Source organism: Corylus avellana, chromosome 5, assembly GCF_965113065.1.
Source record: "Corylus avellana chromosome 5, dhCorAvel1.hap1.2, whole genome shotgun sequence".
NCBI lineage: Eukaryota > Viridiplantae > Streptophyta > Magnoliopsida > Fagales > Betulaceae > Corylus > Corylus avellana.
Window position 1 is genome coordinate 20206032 of NC_142494.1, and position 22848 is coordinate 20228879.

At 37.2% G+C, this 22848-nt stretch overlaps 4 protein-coding genes across 7 annotated transcripts; 2 read left to right on the forward strand and 2 right to left on the reverse strand.

Moving 5' to 3' along the window:
* Nucleotides 1-98: 98 nt before the first annotated feature.
* LOC132182472 (ATP-dependent Clp protease ATP-binding subunit) lies at nucleotides 99-1669 on the reverse strand. The gene is made up of 2 exons (XM_059595728.2): nucleotides 1122-1669; nucleotides 99-616 (listed from the first exon to the last, which is right to left on the reverse strand). Exons 1-2 carry the CDS (start codon nucleotides 1662-1664, stop codon nucleotides 341-343), a joined length of 819 nt encoding a protein of 272 aa, XP_059451711.2. The 5' UTR covers nucleotides 1665-1669; the 3' UTR covers nucleotides 99-340.
* Nucleotides 1670-2918: 1249 nt separating this feature from the next.
* On the reverse strand, nucleotides 2919-6684 carry PEPKR1 (phosphoenolpyruvate carboxylase-related kinase 1). 3 transcript variants are annotated; one of them, XM_059594487.2, is made up of 6 exons: nucleotides 6501-6684; nucleotides 5799-5883; nucleotides 4964-5561; nucleotides 4546-4845; nucleotides 3489-3896; nucleotides 2919-3405 (listed from the first exon to the last, which is right to left on the reverse strand). In XM_059594487.2, exons 3-6 carry the CDS (start codon nucleotides 5550-5552, stop codon nucleotides 3140-3142), a joined length of 1563 nt encoding a protein of 520 aa, XP_059450470.2. In that variant the 5' UTR covers nucleotides 5553-5561; nucleotides 5799-5883; nucleotides 6501-6684; the 3' UTR covers nucleotides 2919-3139. The 3 variants fall into 3 exon arrangements, with proteins under 3 accessions (XP_059450470.2, XP_059450473.2, XP_059450471.2); XM_059594490.2 differs by having other exon boundaries at nucleotides 4546-4842; nucleotides 4964-5883; nucleotides 6501-6683; XM_059594488.2 differs by lacking the exon at nucleotides 6501-6684 and adding an exon at nucleotides 6354-6443 and having other exon boundaries at nucleotides 4964-5883.
* Nucleotides 6685-8500: 1816 nt separating this feature from the next.
* Nucleotides 8501-11922, forward strand: NPQ6 (YCF20-like protein (DUF565)). 2 transcript variants are annotated; one of them, XM_059595777.2, is made up of 3 exons: nucleotides 8502-8655; nucleotides 8895-9224; nucleotides 11265-11922. In XM_059595777.2, the coding sequence occupies exon 3, from the start codon at nucleotides 11306-11308 to the stop codon at nucleotides 11771-11773; it is 468 nt and encodes a 155-aa protein (XP_059451760.2). In that variant the 5' UTR covers nucleotides 8502-8655; nucleotides 8895-9224; nucleotides 11265-11305; the 3' UTR covers nucleotides 11774-11922. The 2 variants fall into 2 exon arrangements, with proteins under 2 accessions (XP_059451761.2, XP_059451760.2); XM_059595778.2 differs by lacking the exon at nucleotides 8895-9224 and having other exon boundaries at nucleotides 8501-8655.
* A 4787-nt stretch (nucleotides 11923-16709) lies between these two features.
* LOC132182497 (zinc finger CCCH domain-containing protein 48) lies at nucleotides 16710-22309 on the forward strand. The gene is made up of 9 exons (XM_059595761.2): nucleotides 16710-17563; nucleotides 17671-17766; nucleotides 18629-18718; nucleotides 18926-19027; nucleotides 19500-19646; nucleotides 19972-20091; nucleotides 20253-20312; nucleotides 21586-21683; nucleotides 21811-22309. Exons 1-9 carry the CDS (start codon nucleotides 17132-17134, stop codon nucleotides 21953-21955), a joined length of 1290 nt encoding a protein of 429 aa, XP_059451744.1. The 5' UTR covers nucleotides 16710-17131; the 3' UTR covers nucleotides 21956-22309.
* Nucleotides 22310-22848: the final 539 nt, after the last annotated feature.

The window sequence follows — 22848 nt, forward strand, 5'->3', positions numbered from 1 at the left end:
TATGATAAACAAGTATTAGGAGTTGATAAAACACTAGAATTTTACTTAAGTGCCTTCCATTCTGCAATCTCAATCTTAACCATCTTCAAACTGTAATGGATAAGAAAGAAATTCCCCATTGACTTCTTAATTGCAACAGTGAAAAAAAATAGTTCCACAAACAATATCGATATTAAGTACAGCAATGAAACAAAATAACGAACTCAAAAGAGGAATAAGAACAAATAGTTTGCTCTTTGGGAAGTGTATACCATCAATGCTTCATTTCTTATTCACATGAGTGATTTTGGCCACCCATGAAAACAGATTTGACAGTGGTAAAAGTTGTGGTTTTGAAATCTTACGAAGAATTGGAAAGGGAGATTACAGCATTCAGATTAGCAAGGCATTCAGTAGGGAGGCCAAGGAAGGTGTTCATTAGGAAATCATCAATAGGATCAACAGTTGCCACCCCAACTAATCTGCACTTCCCATCTTTATCTAATCTCTTTCCTCTTCCACTTCTTATCGTTCCTTTTGACTCCTCAGATGTCAAAACTGTCTTCACCAGCAGTGGAGGAGCTCTATAGATAGTCCCAACAGAAAACCAGAACTTGGCCATGAATTCTAGATCAATCTGCATGAAAAAATAGCTGCAATACTCAAGCATACCGTTGAAAATGTTAAGATTTGTGAGAATTTGAGCATTCTTTTGAGTATCTTGGTTCAAAATGGGTGACGAAACTCTTTTTTCTTTGATGGGTGGAAGTATTTTTTTTTAGCTAGTGATTTTTTTTTTTTGTGTAGGAGACTATTTGTAATCGTTCGATTTGAGTTTGGTTTCTCGTTGTTTGATGTAAAGAACTGAATTCCAGCTTTCTTGTCAGTGTGTTTGGGTGTTTTGTTCGTGTTGGAATGAAAATTTTATTCATCAAAAAAAAAAAAAAAAACACAGCTGCAATATTAAGTTGGTGTGGTCGTGGAATCAAATTCAAGGGAAGCTACCTTATGACAACGAACTTGCTTCCAACATAAATGCATAATTTCCAATCAAAACATGCATAGGCATGCAGCCGCACATACACTACCCCTGCTCATTTGAATGGTGAAAAAATTAGTGAGAGTTGGCATATATAATTTACCTTTCCAGATTCTCTATCAATGCTCCCTTGAAAGAGTTCTGGGGCGATCTCAATCTGCAGAAATGGTGGCAATGGCAACCCCAAGAACCTGGTTGTTGCACTCGACAATGGAGGTATATAGAGTGTTTTAATGTCAAATGAAACTGAAATTTCATCATCCAACTCTCCATCCGTGACCTTTGTACCAGACCCACTTCCTCTTCCACCTCCGGCGTCGTATTCAAAATCTGGATATCTTGAAATCCCAAGCTTGCAAGCTCCCAGAGTCCTGAACTTAACACTGTAAGCATCAGCTTTCAGGACTTGGGTTTCAGCGGCTGCACTTGTAAGTTGTCGATGTTTTTGACCGTTGGAAGAGCAGGTGACAATTTTTTGTCCAAGCTTTGGACTTTTTGTCTGAAATTTGCACAGAAATGGAGGGTTTGAGGAGTTTAGTTTACAGAACATTATTTGGTGCCTAGTTTTGTCTGAGTTCAAAGAAGAGAGGAAATGGATTGTGGAGTTCTTTCTGATAAGGAAGTCCACGTGGAATAACCAAAGCATAAAGAGTCCCCCCACCCCCCCCCTTTTTTTTTTAGTGAAATTAGATAAATACACACCAAAATGTGAGGCTGGCTTTTGCTAGAGTCACGACCTCATCCTTCTTATTTTGGAAAATCTTGCTATGCTTACTCACTGGTGCATTATATTTTGCGTGCCACCGATTCCCGACAGTGACAATTGTAACAAGAATAATGAAGTAGAGGTCCCTAAACAACTATATATGTTTTCTAAGTTCTGAACAGCACTTTCTTGATTGGTAGCATGTAGGGAGACATGTTTTTAGGTAACGGTGGTGGCAATTCATATTCGTGTGTTAGGTTAGAGTTGTGTCGAGATATAGATATAAAAGTATATATAGATTAATTTTAACCTGCCTCATTTAATTAAACGTATCAAATTTCAAACCCTAATTTACTAATTTTATGTTGAAAATTGTCTCTGCTCCATACAATTGACATTAAAATGATCCTCTAGAATTCTGTGAAGACCCCGGCACGATATTGATATATAGAGTAGTGATTTATGCCACACTCGGCGTGAGTGAACAGTATGTATAGATTTTAAAAGAAAAGATAAAAGAAATTTTGAAATAGTGAATTCGTACATACTGTTCACCCAAGGTGTGACGCGTAGCACTACTTTGATATATAACGTTTTGTTTCTAGTTGTTGATGAATGATGAGGTAGCGTGTATATAACGTTATTTTTACAAAGCCAAATGATAGAAAGATTCTGATGGCCAATATCCATTGAGTTCCTTCTAGAGACATTACATATTTACTAGAACATTCCAAAGGATAATGTTCATCCAATTGCAAGTGCTATCCACATACTCTTTCCATCCACAAAATTTCCTGCTTTTTTGGGGGGCCAGAGACAAAATAAACATATTTAATTTGAGGGCAAACATCAAAATGACCCAAGCTGTTTCTGTGTCTCTTAAAATGGGGTTAGCCCAACATAGGCATGTGATTCTGTCTTTTTGCCCAATCTAGACTAGCTCACTTCAGACCACGGGTAATAATTTGACATCTTTTTGGAAGCCTTTGACCCTTCCACTCTAATGGATAGCTCCTTTGTTTTGTTTGGTTGCCAAGATGCTAACAAGGAAATGCTATACGTTTTAGGGAATACAAGAAAGGGCAAAGAAATGAACACTCTTATTGTAGGGATACATCTTACTTGCATACATGTGAAAGAAAAAAGAAGAATTTAATTCCAGCAAAATAATGATATGAAACTTGGAAAACTTAATACTGAAAAACACCAACTTTATACACAAGCCAAGAGTCAATTAGCCACAAGTTGTTAAAGTAACTACCAGTTGAAAAAACCAAAAACTAACACTAACTCATCAAATCAGAGATAGAAACCACTCAGGCCACCACTACATGAAGCAAAACCGAATCTGGCACTAAGCACCAGGTTTAGCGACAACGGCGCCAATAAAATACAACACGATAGCATCCATGCTTTTAGCATACAAGAGAAGATCTAAGAGACGTGGGAAGATGCGTGCATGACGACCAACGGATGACTGATTCAGTCACCATGAGATCAAGTTGCTCACGCTCACCAAGTCCAATTGTATGGTTCCTCTTGCTATGGATGCAAAACATCCTAGACCCAAACGTTTCTCCTGACCTTTTAACTTCAGCTTCCTTGCGTTCCATTTCTTTTCCCTCATGCGCAAAGCAAAGAGTAGAATCCGGCAGCATTAGCAGCTTCCCCAAGCTTGCCTCTGCATAATAGGGCAAAAATTGGATTTTAGATACAAGTTCTATGAGATGTTGTAGAGAGTTGGAAGATGCCAAACTCGCATACCTCCTTGAATTGCATCTACTCTGGGAATACTTGTTGTTGAAAACTCTAATGCACAACTCCCTTGTTCAATCGCAGAACCAGGGCTGAAGAATGCAAAACTGGATATTGTGGGAACAGGGGAAGAGAATTCCATGGCGTTGGAATCATCACTGCTGCGGAAAGAAAACCCGCCAGATGCAGTACAAGGTGTTTCTGGTTCAGCCAGGAAAGAGGAAAAGGATGATCTACATGTGAATGTAGGTGATTCAACATCACATGTAATAGGTGATCCAGTGCCAAAGCTGATGTCCTGATTCCTCGACATAAACGGGGTGGAAAAAGAGCCACCAGCTACGCCCCATTCTCCACAACCATGGTTTTCACATCCACTTGGCTCTTTAGGGCCAATGTCCTTCATCCAGGGGTGATCTACAAAAGAAGAGTAACATAAATTATACTTATAGCCAGCAGCCGGGGGAGAAAGTCTTCAAACAAAGGAGAAAAGGACACTAATTAGTTAGCAAGTCAGGAGAAAAGTCAAAAAAAAATCCCTGGGCCTAGTAACACAAATTTACTGCAGAAATAACCTGCCTCAAACCAATCAAAGCTTATAGAAATAACAGCGAGGCCACATCCATATCATGCAATTTCCTAATTTTAGCTAAAGACCATTAACAACGTAGCATGAAATAATAACATTCATCAATAATTCAAAAGACATCCTTCAAAACATAATGTACTTCCTTTATGAGAATCAACATACTTCAAAAATATATGGCAAGAAGAAGCCTACTTGAATGCAAAATCATCTATATGTAACACAGCTATATTGGGATGTGCTCATGATACATATGTCTCGGTTTGTCCACCTCATTTCTAGAAGCTTCAAATAGACATTCTAGCTTTTCAAGAGATTGAGGATACTATTAAAGAAACTCTATAGCTATCATGTTATCTACGTTCCTAATATGTCACCAGAATCCTAACCAGGGTGCCTAAATTTAAATATACAGAAAGAAAAATGAGCATTATGCCACTACCAGTAAACACACAATGACTTGGTGAGCATCCAACTTACCCAAGACCTGCTCAGCAGTAAGCCTTTGAGAAGGATCCATACAAAGCATTCCCTGGATGAGATTCTTAACAGATTCTGATATGCGATTCCAAGGATCAGAAGGGAACCTCAGATCAGCAGCCCGAACAGCATCAAATATGCGCGACTTTGTCTTTCCCCAAAACGGCGGCATCGCACTAAGAAGAATGTAAAGAATAACGCCTGAACTCCAAACATCGACAGCCTGGTTATAGCCCCCGGCGAGTACCTCCGGAGCTATATAAAATGGACTCCCAACCAGCCCATGCAAACTCTGCCCTGCTTAAAGGACCCAAATGCTTAAAATATTGAATAACTCAAAATTTTCTTGAGGAAAGACTAGTTAATACAAAACAAGAAACAATAATCTGCAAAGAAAACCAAAGAAATATGAAAATACCAGGCTTGATGTAGGTTGCAAGACCAAAATCCGCCAATTTAATCGGAGAAGATGTGGCTTTTGTGGCCAAGAGGATATTCTCGGGCTTCAGATCTCTATGAACAACCCCATTCTCATGACAATACAAAATCACTTGCATCAGATGCCTGAAACGAACCCGGGCCTCAGACTCAGAGAATCGCCCATGCTTTTCTAACTGGTGAAAGAGCTCCCCTCCAGCACAAAGTTCCATCACCAAATGAACATAGTTTTCCTCCTCGTACACAGCCTTGAGATCTACAACATTCGGGTGCCCAGATAACTTGGTCATTATTTCAATCTCAAGCTTCACACTCCTCACATCTTCTGGTGTAACCAATCTATCTTTAGCAATCGATTTGCACGCTAAAACCTCCCCGGTCAACTTATCAGAGCACACTCTGATAACACCAAACTGACCCCAACCCAACTGCTCTCCAAGAATGTACTGATCTTTTAAATTTGACGTTTGATTTGCATCCAAAATGGTTTCAGTCAAGCTCTCGACTTTATAACAATTGCACGGCTGTGTGAGTGGTTCGCTGCTGCTGTTGCTCTTGGCAACAGCCATAGCAATTTCCTGCCCCCAAAAACAATCAAAAGATACCAATCAGCATCTGAGCTTATGCTTCCCGGTTTCGTCTACTTATTCACATTACACTCCTCCAGAAATCTCACCAAAATTTCAAGTCAAAAGATTGATTTTCATTTCTTTCCCCTTTGCTTAAAAATCCGTTCAACAGGACCACATTTCAGGTCAAAATCTTAAAGAGCTTCTCTAGAAAGTTGTTGAGGTTGATGACGAGGCGAGGCTTACCTTGAAGAATACGAAACCACCCTAAAAAACAACAAAAGCTTGAACTCTTTCCTCTCAATCCCTACTGGATCAGGATCACCCGGATCTGCAAAGCAGGAAAAAATGCGACGAAACTCGGATCAAATTATCTACTCTTTTTAGATTAAATTACAAAAGAAAAAAATAATAATAATGGAGAAAACCCAATTACAAAATTACTGGTCGGATCATTAAATTCATTAAAAAAAAAAAAAAAAGGAACTTGTCAAGCTCCAAATCCAGCTCAGAATAGAATGCAACAATTCCCAACATAAATTTTCTTTTCTTTTTTATCTTTAAGTAAATCGCAAATTTTCCAAATTTGTACCATACCAACAAGGAACGAAAAAAGTATAGTTTTCCACTTCTGGTCAACAGTACAGTACCCACAATTGTCCAATTTAAACCTTTTAATCCCACAAACGCCCGAAAAGAACCTAAATCACCTCCAAACGACAAAAGCACCCATAACCATCAGCTAAAAAACCCTAAACCAACAAGAACAACGAAAATCAACACAAACCCATTACAATTCACCTGAAAAGCAACCAACCCAGATCCAACTTTTCCCATTCAACAATCCAGGCAAGTAAAAAACAAAACCCGCATTCTAAACAAACTGCCAGACAAACACATACACATACAGAGAGAGAGAGAGAGAGAGAGAGAGAGAGAGAGAGGGACCTTGTCAGAGAGAGAGAGAGAGAGAGAGAGAGAGAAAGAGAGGTGGAGGACCACGAAAGAAGAAGCCCGTTGGAGCAGTGGTTAGCCGCTGCCTCCTCAAGACAGACCCTCCTGTGGGTGGGGCTCTCCTTTGCGAGCTCTTTGTTCTTGTTGTTTGGCCTCTGTTTTTTTGAAATGGGAAAAAGCCTTTTCTCGGACTTCAAGACCGACTCTAATTTTGTTTAATCACATATCCCCCCACACTCACTCGCTGTAATTCTCTTTTTGGAAACTGAGAATTTTGCATTTTTCTTTTCTTTTCCGAACCTCCTTTTCATTTATTATTTTCTTTTTTTGGCCAACCCGAACCTTCTGCTGATTGAATTAGCAAAGTCAATAATTAGCCCACGGAAAAACCAAAAAAATAATTAACCATACTTTCTCATATAAAAAAAAATATTTTCTCATATAGTTTGTTTGATTAATGTGGCTAATTAAAATGGTCCAAGTTTACAAAATAATAAAAAAAAAAAACACGTTGTTTTGTTCCTATATATATGTGAAAAGAATATGGTCGTGACCAACTTATGTAGATGTGGAATAAGTCATGCTAGAAAACTTCCAAATTCCAATTCTAATTTGGTTGTATGTGTAATTCAAATTTTGACTCGTGTTTTTTTTTTTCAACAAATTTGTGGGCTATTTATTCCTTTCGTCTTATTTATAGTAAAATCAGAATTAAAAATCCGAAAAAAGAAAACTCGCCCACTAATTTTTCTAAAAGGTTTGTAATTGTATTCGAAAAATAGATTTTTTTAATTAAAAATACTATTTTTGACTAAAATTTTATTTTTAAACTTTTGTCAAAAATGCGTTTTTGGTTATTTTTAAAATGAAAAAGTTAAAAAAATATTTTTTTAAATTTTTAGCATTCTTAAACTTTCTAACGCAATTTCAAACAAACTATTTGAATTCAAGTTATTAGATATAATACATAACAAATACAATACAACAGAAGAGTAAAGAACAAACCTTGAATGAAAACATTAAAAAACCAACCAGAACCCGATTTCGTTATGGTGGCATGTGTGGGCGTCACCGGTGGCTGTTGGTGGTGGGGGCGAAGGTGTGGAGTGGAGGAGAGAGAGCATTGTGGCAGGGCAGAGAGTTTACCATGCCAGCTCATCAAATTCCGGATGCCTTACGGAAAGGTTGGTGCAGCCTCGGTAGCATTACTCTAGCTGTCCGTTGGCGAATAGATAGCGTAATCCTTAAGCTTTGGATTAAATTGTATTAAACTTCGCTAAATGCTCCAAAATATTTATTTCTTTGAAAAATAAAATAAAATCTAATAAGTCTGACAGAAGCGACAAAGTATAGTAATGAAGCATTTAACCCTAATCAACCATCAACCAATATGATTAAAGTATCGTTCTTGTAAGGACGTCATCAACCATCGTGAGCAGTGAGCACCATATTTCTAGAGTTTAGGGTTGACCAAAGAAAATAATACTAATATTTCTCTCGCTCTCTCTTTTTTTTTTTTTTTAAGTCGTCCGTTGAGAATATATTATTAGAATGAATTAACAATCAAATGAATTATTTAATATTTATGAACTCCAAAAGCTATTACAGGACAATAAATCAGAATTACATTCAATTTTGCAATTTTGCTGAGTTCTGAGTTCAAGAGAATTTGTATGAGGTTGGCCATGTATTAGGATTCAATTCTTAGTCTATTAGTATTGGGCCGTGATTCTAAGCACCCCGGCGTGCTAAGCACGTCAGGCTATTTTTTTTTTTTTTAATTTTTAATATTAAAAAAAAAATTGCTGGCGTGCCGTTGTGTTTAGCTTCACCCATTAGTATTAATCACTATGAGTCATTAATGCTTTGACAGATCAAATATTAAACTATAGCTTAATCAGTCTTAATAGCGTGTCTACAGTTTTCACGGCTAAGCCTCGTAGAAATAGCAACATTTTGCAATCTTTAAGGTTTTTTTTATTATTTCTCTCTCTTCATTTTCTCTCCCCCCCTCAACGGTTCCTTTTCTCTCTCCCTCTCCTCTCTCTCACTCTTGTCGCTGGGGTTGGGCTTGGAGCCCGGCGATCTCGCCGGAAATGGAGGGGAAAAATTGCTGGTTGGCGTGGAGGGCAAACAGAGGAGTTGATCGGTATTTTCTCTTCCTAGTTGACGGTTCTCTTCCTAGATGGCTAGATCTCTTTCTCTCTTGCTATTTAGTCTTGGTACTGTTTCTGGTTTTTTTCTGGCTCAGTTTGGTTCAATCAATGCTTGAGTTTTTTTATTTATTTTTATTCAAATATGGGAAACCTGGGAAGGGAAAGTCAATGCTTGAGTTTGAAGCTGAACAACTGAACAAGTGTTTTTTTTTTTTTTTTTTTTTGTTTCAAGGTATTTTACCTAACGTTGCTGGAGTTGCTCACGTACAAGTTATCTAACGGGACTTTGCCACAAACGCTGTCGTTTTCCGGAACTGTTGAGTCATACGTACAAAACGATGCGTTTTTCATTTTGCGAGAGTAAAACGATGCGTTGAGTGTGAGCGCACATGCGCTTCCACCCTCCTCCTCTAGTCCTCTGGACCACTCCTCTTTCGAGCACTTCAGCAACTCTCTCTCTCTCTCTCTCTCTCTCTCTCTCTCATTCACACGAACGAAGAGAAATGGAGCTAGCGAAGCCTCTGTGTTTGAAAGCATAGCTTATCCTGTTCCTTTAATCGAGGTTTGCTATTTGTTCTTTTTATCCTCCTCAAAATTTTGGTTGGACTAAATTCAATTTTCTTTGGAATTCTTATAAAATTGCAGATGGGTTTTGTATTAAATTAATGTTTGGATCATTCATTGGTATATGCATTTGGAATTTCTAGAACTAGCTCTGTTTTTGCAATTTTTTTCTGGGTTTAGAGTTTTAGTATTTTTGTTAATTGACTTGACTCAGGTGAATATAGTGTTAAAAAGTTTCTGATTTTGCCAAGAAGTGACCTTGCTAGTATATTAAGTTGTATAATCAATTTTTTTGCATTGTTTTTTGAAAAATTTATATACGACTACAAACGACACCTAAAAGGGGGTTGAATAGGTGTATGCAAATAATACGCAGAATTAAAAAATCATTCACCAAAATATGTAAAACAGTAAATCAAGGAGAGACAGATGTTTTGGTGACGAAGAGGAAACCATTTAAAGAACTCTCTAAAATGTAAAACCTCTTCAGGGCAGCCAAACCCAGGAAATCAACTAAATCAGGAAAATAATAAGGATTACAAGAAGTTCACACTTACAAAACCTTTGAAGTTGACACTTTCTTGTATAAGACAAGTGACCCACTTGACTTCTATCACAGTAGCCCTTTCCAGAACATCTGACACAATCCTTCTACGTGATCTCCTTTATCGGAACTCCGGTAGGCTTCAGTTGTTTATGACCTGTGATGAAGACAACCTTTAACTCTAAGAGAGACTAACCTGATGCTCAATATCTTAAACGCTCTCTTAGCACATGAAATTCTTATGTGGAATTCCTTACCATTTCGTGCATAACAGCTCTCTATATATAGACTACAAGAAAACCTAGTACTAATTGAAATGGGAAGAAAAACAAGTTCTAGTTGGAATAGGATTCATCCAAATTTTCTTCCTTATCTTGCGTGACGATTTTGGCATGGCTAACTTTTCGAATTTTGAAAATCTTATTTCATAAAGATTTGTATAATTTTATGTTAGCTTTCCAATGCCGCTGGTTTCGCTTCAATCTGATTCTTGAGCCGAAAGTTATAGTTCGAATACTGATACATGTGCAGGATACGAAATTTAATCAAATCCTATTTTAACTCTAATTAAAGAATTCTGATTTGATTAAACTTAACCATATCATATAGGTCTTTTATTATGATTGATTAAGTTTAACCACATATTCTAAGTCTTCTCTTGACACAACACCTCGTATGCATGCATTGCTGACGGGATTGCAGATGAATGTATTTTGTCACTGAATTTGGCAATTCAAAACCCAACATTTTTCATATGGAATATTCATCTCTACGATGTATTTGATGTGTTTATTTCTTGGAAAGTTGTTTCAGAAATTAATTGGTTTACATATTGTAGTTGGAAAACCATCAGTTGTTGGGATATAAGGGTATGATATCAAGTTTTCTACAAATAAAACAATATCGAAATGAATCAAGAAGACTATGGTGAAGTTGTGGTTTAGATGTGCTTTTTCGGATAGGGAAGGAGTGTATAACATACATACACAAATTAAGTTCTTTTTTTTTTAAAAAAAAAAAATTAGCTTGTTGATTAAGGACATCTGATGGGGACTGTTGACATTACCAAGTTCCTCATTGTGCTAATGAACCAAGATATCTTGCTAATTGAATTGATGTATTGGGAGTAATTGAAATGTGATTTTATAGGCTGTCTAGAGCAATATGTGTGGGGGTGGTGAAGGATTATATATGAATGGAATTGGCCATGGCAGAGCCGGAGTCTTTTCATTTTTGTGTTACCTGTTTACATGTGTATTAAGAAGCATGTCAACTTAATATGAAATTATGCATAATGAAGCAAAGATTTTTGTTTTTGCTTTTGAAAATTTTGGAAATTCAGGCAAAGTGAAATAACCATATTGTAGTCTCTTATTATTCCTGCTATTAACTAATACACATGTTCTGTTGGTGTATGTCTTGCCTGGGTATTTTTCTGATGTCTTTGCCAATTAATATATTCTTATCTAATGAGCTGGCCTTCAACTTTTCCAGGATAGGCATTCTGGTTGGCCCTTTTGGTAGTGATACTTTAAATGGCACATTCTGTGAATTTCATCTCGATAGGCATCCTGACAACGGGCTTGAGTCCTCAAACCAGAGTTTCTCGTGGGAAACATGGAATTTCCACCTTGAGATCCTCACCCGGGCTTCTTCGTGTCCGAGCTGTGCAAGAGAATGGAGGGCCTCAAAGACTAGTTGAAATTATCAGACTCGTGCCAGAGCTCTCAAGGAACTATTTTCGAAGTCCCTCTCGGAGGGCTCTTTTCGGGGGAATCTCTTTGTTGGGTGGCTTTTATGTTGCACAGACAATCTCTCTGTCCTTTGGAGCTTTAGGAGTAAATGATGTGATTGCTGCTGTTGTATGTGTTCTCCTGACAGAGTATACAACAAAGTTTTATTACAGCCGGCCAAAGGTAACATTCCCCCTTGCTCTTCTCAACAATTTCAAGATGGGTTTCACTTATGGTCTCTTCATTGATGCCTTTAAGCTTGCCAGTTGACAATGCATCATAAAGCATTTGTCGTTGTCTTGACAAATTAGATTTGGTTCTTGTAAATTTCTCTCAGATACATGTTCATATTGTAAGTGTAGTAAGATACATTTTGCATACTCAATTTTCTCCTATTCTTGATTTCTGATCTTTCACTTTTTTCCTATTGCACTTATATATATTATGTACCAAAAGCCTCATTACTTTATTACTTAAAATTCAAAAAGCTCTATCTCTTCCTCTCTGAACAAAAGCTTGGTTAAATGGATGTATATTATCTGACCAGTCATGCTGTAAAGCGAAAAACACAAGCAACACACAAAATTAGGAATACATCGCCTTCTTCTAGTATGTTGTCTGGCTTGCTTGTTATCTTTTGGTGATCAGATACAGACCGCCCAGACGCTAGCAAATTTTGAAGCGTGGTTTTTATTTGGGTATCTTTCATCCAATAGCACTTGTTTGAAAACTGAATTTGATGAGAAAGTCCTTTCCTTGACTTGGCCTAGCTCCAAAAACGTTTTGCATTTAGTATCATGTGTTAGCCATTTATGACATTTTTGTTTGGTCTTGCCTTATCCATATAGTATGTGCAACATAGGTTATTGCTTCTTGCATGGGCCACCATTGATGAGCACAATGCATGTTTCGAACCAAACTATTAACACATCTGGTAGAACTACCTTTACTTGATTCAAAGAACACCTTCGCCCTTGAAATACTTGTATTGCAGTTATTTAGATCATCTCTGCCATCCGACTATCTGCAGTGGTAATTTGTGCAGTGTCGTGGACGCATTGTTTTTATGTTTTGCTAAGGTCATTTGAGGGGGGAGGAGGGGAGGATGTATTCGGTTTCTGGGGCTGGCTTTTTGTTTGATGATTCGACCACAAGGCTGGTTAGGCCTGGGTTATGAGGTGTATGAAATGTGAAATGAAGTTTATATAGTTCAAGCTAAATGAGTTCTTCTTTGTAGGAATTGGTTTAGTGTAGGGGGCAGCCAAAATTCTGTGGATAGACTGGCTCATTTTATGTGCATTAATGCTGAAGGTTCTTGACTAATGTATAGGAAGGTGAAGTCAAGAATCACCTAGCCACTGGCCAAGCCAGTTTTCCTTCATGGCTAGAAAAGTAAGTTAAGGTGATATAAAAATATTATTTCTCAAGAATTTCTTTTTTCTTTATTGAGAGAGAAGGTTAGATATTAATAAAGTTTGGTGAGTGAACAATGCTTACCAAAGCACCGGAGCAGCTCACCAAATTTTACTCGACCCGAATGCAGCTACATTTATTCTCATTTTAACATCCCGGTAACATTTAGTTAACTGAATGAGAATGCTATGAGATATTCATTGGGAGGAATATAACCAAACATAAATTTACCCGTGTTCCCGATCTCCAACCAAGCAGCTGATTATTGGGTCAAATTCAAGGTGTCTCTGAGGGCAGAATCATAAATCTTTGTTTGGGAGATCAAAGAAATAAAAAGAGAACAATTCTTATTTTCCTAAAGCCAAAGCAAGTTTTGGGATTTTCATACCTACGACTACGATCTTTGTATGGGTTTAGTAGAAGTAGCCATAATTTGTGTTTGCTAGTAAAAGGAGATAAAAAGAAAGTGGGCTAGTTACTCCATTTATTTTGGGTTTTTTTTTTATGTTGAGTTTTCTAGTCACCGACCATTCCTACAAATTTTGTAAAAAATAATTAAATTTGAGTGGGGCTTTTACAAAAGAAGCTTAGATTTTATTTTATTTTATTATATTTTTTGTAATTGAAAAAGAAGCTTAGATTGTTAACACTTAACAAACACTCTAAAACATTCAAAAGAATCAAAACAAAAAACAATTCCAAGTTACTTTTTCAAACAAAAACACCCTCCAAAATGTATTAACAAACGCATTTACCAGCAATGGTGGTGATTTAATGGCCCAAGAAAATTTTTAAGTGATCAGAGCATGTATTAGAACGTGGGTTCAAATTTTCGCAATGGAGAATCCCTACATATGCCTGATTAGTATTAGTCGCCTTGAATTTTCATTGATGCCCTGATGGGGCTAGGTTAGGCTATGACTAAAGTCAGACTTGAGGGAGCACCTGCGGTTCTCACCATCTAGGCCCTTCCTGTGCGGCTCTCAGCAAGTAGGTGTTACTATGGTCACGCTCAGTTAGGATAGCCACAATTGGTCTCCCTGACCTACCCCTTTTGCTTAGAAAAAAAAAAAAAAAAAAAAAGGCATTCATTTAACCTTCTTTTTGCTTAAGCTATTTTTGGGGAGATATAATTGGATAATTTTGGATAATCAAAATTGTAGGTTTAATGAAGAAAATATATGGGATATAGGAAAATTCTAAAAAAATTGAGGGGCAATAGCTTCCCACCCTATTACCATGGTTCCCATGTCGTTTTATTGTGCTACAAAACTCTTTGATCTCATATACATTGTTTAGAGGAGTGAATGATGGTAAAAATTTCGCTAAAACTTCAAATCTAAATCTTAAAGCTAAAAGCTTTGCCGTATAGGAGGGTTTCATAATTTTCACATTCGTTAAAAAAAAAATGCAAATGAAAGCAACTGCACCACCTTGCTTTCCCCTCAAGTTTTGTTTGTTTCCCTCATTTTTTATGTTTACCATAAGGGAAATGCATGATGTGATACAACTTTTACTATATAACTATTTTACAAACTCAAGTGGTAGTGTTACATGAGTGAAAAAAAATTAAACAATAAAATTTGATAGGTAAATTTAATTGTTTAGTGATTAACGTAGTAAGTATTACATGGGCTTGTAGCAAAAGTTGTAGTACTCTATCGGTATTTGTTTCATAGTTATCTAAAGCTTCATTTGTTTCGACGTAAAATATTTTTTTGAAAAACGTTTTCTCTATTTTTGGGTGTGTGGTATGATCTAAGATAATGGTCAAACTAAAAATATTTTTGGTTGACCATTCATAGTTTCCCATTTTTTGAAACCACAAACTATTTTTTGAGTCTGGGCTTCTTATTCTTGCACGTATTTTGTCTCACAATTTATTTGCCACTACTACGGAAGTTTGTCAGCGGTTGCTAGAATCTGTCGTTGGCTGCAATTCGCCACCGATCGCTGGATTCCGTCGTATGCTGCTAGAGTTTGCCAATGACAGTTGGAATCCATCGCCCAAGTTCGCCTCTGATCACCGGAATTTTTTTACCGAAGTTTGCCAGATTTTGCTATTAGTATTCGACGAAGGGTGCCGAAAGTCGCGGCTGTTTTTTGCCATTTCACTGTAGAGATAAACAAAGTCTAATTGGAAAATGATTTGTAATAGATACGAGGATCCTAATTGTTTTGAGGATGGGTCAACTGGATATCCGATATCCTATTTCAAAAGCGATAAGTATACAAAATGAAAAAAATGGGTCAATGTCCCAACAACACTTGAGTTTTTATTTTATTTTATTTCTTTTATGATGACCCCCTTAGTGGCCTAATATCTAATTCTCAAATAAAGAATGTTGAGGTTCTTCATTTCATTCGATTTTACAACTTTCAGATATTAATAAATGATGAGCACATAAAAAAACTGTAACTTTTTTCTCTTTCAAACCACTCTTTATGTTTAACACCCATACTATAGCATTTTTCATACATTATCCTTTCTTCCGCAATATCGAATCCTTCACAATCCGGTTCCCTCTCCTGCAGGTAGGGGTGGGTGTGGGTCGGATTGAGCCAGGTATTGACCATTTCAAACACCCCCCCGCATGGTGCCTGCAACATGTAGATATTAAAAATTATACCCGAGACCTGTTATCGTAAACAAAATCTACTGAGTCTCGGGTTTTCAGAGTGGGGTTGGGCGGGGCATGTATTATTTGCTTGGCATTTTTGTAACAAAGAGGCTTAGAGAGAGAGAGAGAGAGAGAGAGAGAGAGAATGAAAGAGATTCAAAGAGAGATAAAGCTAGAGGCTGGACGCTGGCTAAGCGGAGGAGTGACTGTAGAAGAGGAGGCTGAGTGGCGCTAGGTAAAGTGTTGTGTAGCAACAAGGTTAGGATTTTAGGTTTTAGGGTTAAAGGGTACGAGGCGGGTGGGGTGGAGCAGGCGTGAGTACTTGGGATGCTAAAAAAATTATACTCGAGACCCACCCCGTCTGCACGGGTAATCAAATACCCAACCCAAATCCGCAATTTTAACACTAAAATCTAGTTTTCACATTATGATGCGGGTCGAGTAGTGCATATTTGAGCCAAATTTGCCTACCCCTACCTGCAGGCACCAACCTCCAAAAGGCCACCCAAAACCAAAAAATAAAGATTTTTTTTTTTTGCAAACCAAACGCAATAATCAATAGCTTTTCCGAAAAATAACGCTAGGAAATGTTGTACATGGAAACAAATGGAAAGTTAATTCAAAAAGAAAAAAAGAAAAAAAGAGACGACCTAGACACAAAAGGCATTTCAAATATCCCATTTATTCAAAGAAAATCCAGCCTTAAAACATCAAACTGATTGCTTCATAAATTAAAGAGTCCATTATTTTTTTTGTTTTTATTTTTTTTTGGATGAGATGAGAGTCCTTTGGCATCGGATACTTAGTGTTTAGTGGATATGAATTGTAGATAAAATTGATTGATATGAGAAAAAAAAAAGAATGTTTAATATAAAAAAGTAAAAAATCTTATTTTGTAAATAATAATAAAAAGTAATTAATGTAATGTAAAAAATAAATAAGTTAAAAGTTAATTTTGTTTGTTTGTTTTGTTTTTGGTTTTTTTTTTTAATTTATTTATTTTTTGTTTTGGAGTGAAGTCAAAAAAATGTTAAAAGCATGGTAGTTTTTCTCTTTTATAGATGAATAGCAATGGGCTTTTGGCTTTTGCCAACGGAGCCGTTGTTCTTGTCGCGTAGGTTTTCGCTAACATACCTATAAAGCCACAGTGTAGATCACGTAAAAGTAGAGTGGTCTTTGACAGTACTTCTCTTCCAGGGCATTCTCGTCATTCCAGGTTTCGTACAGCCGACGCAGTCTCGTACTTTATTTCTCCACCTTCTTCACCCATCTTATTAACACGGGGAGACAGAGACATGGAGATTGGAGATAGACAGAGAGAGAGAGAGAGTGATCATTGGACATAAAAGAAGCTTTAATTAGGGTTTCTGATTCTAATTCCCCAAAGCCTCTGTCCCACACACATAGACACTGATACACGGTTAGGGTTTCTGATATCCTCACATTACCTGATCGCAATCAAATTTTCCTATATCCGAAACTACGTGGAGTTTCGCTACGGCGAATCCAATTAAAAATCTCAACGATTTGCCCATTTCAATCCCAGAAAAGAGATTTGGAAATTGGACCAATTGGGCCTCGGAATTTGTGAGCGATGGACTTGGACAACGGCGGCAAGCGCGTTTTCCAGCGCCTGGGTGGTCCAGGGGACTCCAGGAACCAAAGGGTGTGCTTCCATTGGCGGGCGGGCAATTGCAACCGCCACCCGTGTCAGTTCCTCCACAGAGAAGTGCAGCCTCCGCCATCCAACGGCGCACCGTCAAAGCGGGCCCACGGCTTCACCGATGACGCGTCTGGCTTCTCGGGCCCCCGGCCCAGGCCCAATTACGGCGGCTCCGGCTCCACTTGGGGCCGAGCCCATGGCGGCACCAATAGCAGAGTGGTTAGGAAGCCCGAGAGGGTCTCCAAGATTTGCAAGTTTTGGCTTCAGGGGAACTGTGGGTACGGCGACAGTTGCCGGTACTTGCATTCTTGGAGCTTGGGGGACGGCTTTTCGATGCTCACTCAGCTGGAGGGGCACCAGAAGGTGAAGATTTTTGGTTGTCTTGGTGATTCTTTGGGCTAATTTTGGGGTTTTGATGGTTTTCGTGTTGTGGGTTTCGATGGGGTTGATTGTGGTTTTTTGGTGAACAGGTTGTGAGTGGGATTGCGTTGCCATCCGGGTCCAATAAGCTTTATACAGGTAGTAAGGATGAGACTGTACGGGCTTGGGATTGCCAGTCTGGGCAGGTCGGTATCAACTTTTTCTTGCGTTTTTTATTGGTTTTGATTCTATTTTCCAGTTGTTAATTGATTTGTGTTTGGTTGCTGGGAGTCAATAGGAAAGGAAGGGTTTATGGATTGAAAGTCTTTTTTTTTTTTTGGGTTAGTTGGTTTCCGAGTGTAGAAAGGAATTTTCAACCAACTGAAGCGAGGAAAAAGATCACCTCAAAATAGTATAGCTAAATTTGTAAGATTACGGAAATTTCTAGGTGCCAAAGATAACGTTCTACTACAATTATCAAAACCATTGAGATAATCGACTATGAAATGCAATGCTTTCTAGGATGTAGTTTTCAATCATCACTACTACTTCTGGCTGTTTGGTATTAAAAACAGTGGAGTATGGTTCCCATTGACCCCCAAGACAATAAATACTATATGGTTGGTGTTGGATCAGGCTTTTGACCATCTTATCTAAAAACCAATTGATGTCCAGTGAGAGAAGCCATAGTCTTTTATAGCATTTGAAATTGCACTTTAAAGCTGTCCATGTGAGCAGAGTGTCATTTTTGCACCTCAATAGCTGGGATCGACAATATTGTAGTGATGAGTCATGTTTAAAATCAAAAGACAAAAGGAGAGTTGATTCAAAAAATGAAATAGTTGATGTGTTCTTTCTGTATAAATTGTCAATATCATATGTTCAAGTGCTATTAGTATATAAAATAATTACAGAGATAGGCTCTCTGTTTTCGCTTGGTGGAGTTGAGTTTTGTTTTTTCTCTCTATCTCATACTCCAGAGGTGTATTCATTACTCATTGGTTTATAGCCAACTTAAGAGTAGGCAAATTAATTTATATGTTATGGTTTTTCTATATTTGTTTGCAGTGTATGGGAGTGATTAATCTTGGTGGCGAAGTAGGTTGTATGATCAGTGAAGGTCCTTGGGTCTTTGTTGGGATACCAAATATTGTCAAGGTAAGATGGGAGGCAAACTCAAGGGCTTTTTGTCTTCTATATGGTACAATGTTATTGTTCCTTTTTTCTTTTGTCTTCTAATATAATGCAATGTTATTATGATATTATATTACAACATTACAGTTATGTAAAAAGAATCTGTTTATGTGATCTTATACTTGAGTAAGGAAGTCTGCCCTAATTGAGTTTGTGATAATGGTATTGCAGGCATGGAACACCCAAACTTCCATTGAGCTGAGTCTTAACGGGCCTGTAGGGCAAGTTTATTCCATGGTTGTGGGTAATGATTTGCTCTTTGCTGGAACACAGGTAATTTTTTGGACTATGAGTACATGTTTCATAATAATATGTTATCTCTCAATATCTGTACCTGTTTGATTGGGTCTTTCAGAAGTGGGTTTTACGATGCTTTGGACCCCATTGTATGAATCAGCTTGTTTTTACTTTGTTATTGAGGGAGGAAATTATGAATTTTAATGCACGTAGAAGATACAAATCAGTGTAAAGGACAAAAAAGGATAGTTATGCTAGTAGCACATTTACTGTGTCTATCAGGCTATTAGGGTATATGATAGTTAATGTACATAGCATTTTGGTACACATGGCCCTTTAATGTCATTGGAACTGAGATTTGATGATGTAACTTGATTCTCACGTGTGGAAAAGTCGTTGCATCTTTAGGGAGGTGTATTTTCTCCCTACTTATTAAAAAAAGTGTATTGTCTCCCTACGTGTGTGTTGATATTTGATTAGCATTCATTGAATATTTTCTTTGGTGCAGGATGGGTCTATACTAGCATGGAAGTTTAATGCAGCTTCCAACTGTTTTGAACCAGCTGCATCACTTATAGGTCATACCCTTGGAGTTGTTTCATTAGTAGTTGGAGCTAATAGGCTATATTCTGGTTCCATGGACTGCACTATAAGAGTAAGTTCGTTTCGGTATCATATATATTCTCTACATCTAATCTTTTTAGTGGAGTACTTCTAGAGGCATATTTTAAAAACTACGTTAGATTTTGAAATGTTTTTGTCTGCCTTTTGGCGTGCACACACACATGCGTGCGCGCGCATGCGCACGCATATGTGTTTTTGTATGGATATATTAATTCCATATTCTGCTTTCTTTCAGGTCTGGAACGTTGAGACGTTGCAATGTATACAGACACTTAAAGAGCGCACACACACACATGCATGTACGTATATGTGTTTATGTATGTATATATTTAATTCCATAATCTGCTTTCTTTCAGGTCTGGAACCTTGAGACGTTGCAATGTATACAGACACTTAAAGAGCACACTTCAGTTGTGATGTCGGTTCTTTGCTGGGACCAGTTCCTTTTGTCATGTTCATTAGACAAAACAATAAAGGTTTGTGTCTCTAATGTTCATCCTATGCGATCCTTTTGTGTATATATCAGTTTATATATTTATGTATAGATTTATGCGCTGGGACTAAACAGATTTTTCTTCACCCCCCCCCCCCCCCTCCCCTCCTTTTTGTTTTTGTTTTTTTGTTTTTGTTTGTACAGGTGTGGGTTGCTACAGAAAGTGGGAACTTGGAAGCAACATTCACTCACAACGAAGAACATGTAAGTTGTTTAAGATATTTCATTTTGCTTTGTCATGCACATTGACATTTGTTTTAAAACAAAGTTAGCCTTGTCAGAATGATGTTGCTGGGCTTATCAGTGCCTTTAGGTGTAATCCTTGAATTCAGTTGTCGATATTGATAAAAGGAACATTTGATTTTCTTGCAATCTTAGGATACTTTTGTTCAAATTGTCAATTGCAATCTTAAGATTTATACTTAGCATAAATCTTAGCATTTATGCTAAGTGTGAGTTGTGGCCCGTCCAATGTTTGTCATCTTATTTTGGCAAATTCGCTCTATTGATGGATTCTCATTTGATGTGCTCACTTATAGATGAGGTAAATAACTCAAGCGTAAATCAGTTTTCTCATGAATTTTTTCCCTGTGCTACTTTATGTATTGGTTAATAGAGAATGGTGTATTATTTAGTAAGGTAGTCCTTGATTTAGGATTTTTGGGGGAATCGTTATAGTTTGTTCTTCTTGTATTGAGAAGCTTATACTAGTTTATGGTGGCACAACTAGAGTGAGAGGTTTTATTTTAAACTGTTTTAGGTATCCGTAGGTAAGAAAGACCATAAATCTTTAGGATAAATGGCTGAAGCTTGACTTTTGTGGACACTGACTGGAAAACCAGAATTTTCATTATGAGATGATCAAAAGTTAGTACACGTTAAACTTAAGTTTGAGGATATAGTTGTAGTTTCAGTATTGTGCCTCTGGAATAGTCTATACTAATCCCTAGTTGAATTTTCTAACCTTGATATAAGGGGCCTAGTAGGTGCAATGGGCACGCAGAAGCACAGATTAGTTTCAAGTCTCAGAAGAAAATTCATGGTTGATCTTTTCATTTCTTTTAATAAATATTAAAATTAATTTAGAAGTGCTGCAATTGGGAGGGGAGAGATGCAACCCTTGTACATGGGAGAAATTCTGTAATGCTACATTTAGAAGCTCTAATGCATGTTTGGTTGTTGCTTTTCTTTTATTCAATTTTTATGTTTTGGAGTGGAAGGTTACCAGATATGAGGAAGTAGTTGGTAGTTGATTCTTATTAGGAAATTAGTGGACGGACATTATTTGAATTGATATGATGATACCATTCCATATTGTATATAATTCTAAGGTATTGATGGTGTTCTAGTGATTCAATGTTGCTTTATATCGTAGTATAGTTAGTTTGATGATGTTTATTATCAAAAATAAATAAATAAATAAATAAAGAAGAAGATAAAAATTGAGTTTGATGATTTTATGATTTGGCTGCTGCAGGGCCTGCTTACCCTCTGTGGGATGCATGATTCAGAAGCCAAGCCCATCTTGCTATGCTCTGGCAATGATAACTCTGTCCACCTCTATGATTTGCCATCGTGAGTATTTTCTTGGTTGTCTCTCTTATTTTATTTTATTCCATTCTTTTGTTACTTTCTATTTGTGCTTTCAAGAACCCCCTATAATCCATTATAATTGTGTTTCTTTTGGTCTGTTCTGGTTTAGATTTTCCGAGAGGGGTAAAATTTTTGCTAAACAAGAGGTTCGAGCAATACAGACAGGTCCTGGCGGCCTGTTTTTTACTGGTGATGGATCAGGTCAAGTGAAAGTGTGGCAGTGGTTGGCTGAACCAACGGCTACCACCCGATGAGCGGCACGATTTTTCTCTCTCTTGATTACATTGATTAGTTTAGTTAGTTCACTTTTTTCTGGCTCCTTTGTAATTGGTGAGTTCGTACAAGGAATTTTAAGTTACGGGTTTATAGTGGTAGTAGGTTTTTTTTCTGTTTTTGTAGCACCAAAGGCTGTTGTCTCCTTGTCCCGTGCCATATTTATGACGGGCTTCTTCATCATATCCAGGCTGTAACATTTTGAGAAATCTTCATGAAAATTGAGCAAATATTTGTTTTGCTCGCTGCAAGAGTACTTGATCATTGTGCTGTACCTCATCATTGTAAGCACATTGTGTCTCATTTCTGAATGCAAGTGTATTGTGTTTGGCTCATCAACGGTTGTGTTGTGGATTTGGTTTAAAGTGGTAAAAGGATTATACAGGAGGATTTGGGCACTGCTTTGCAACAATTTTAGGGGCGTTGAAATCCTGAGTAATGATATTTATCATCTTTTTATTGTTCAAAGTTTACTGCGTTTAAAATCATTATTAAATTTGTGATGGTTCAATGATAATTTTAAAAGTTACATCAATTTTGAAAGAAAGACAATGATTGCGTATAGAATTACTCAAAAAATCCCTCTATAAGGGCTATTCGGTTAGTATGATATTGCTATCACTAACCAAAACAACTAAAACCAGCAATTGACTACGCCTCCAAACTAGGATCCTTAGCATGCACACATCCACAAGATATTATATGAGAGTAATGCGATTTAATAAATTGTTATATAAATAATGCAATTTAGAGTGTGTTTGACGATTCGATTTTGTAGACAAAAAGTGCAATTTTAAATTAAATCGTAAAAAATAATTATTTGTGTTTGCATTTTTAAAAAAATTGCAATTAGAAAGCGTAGAAAATCCGTATT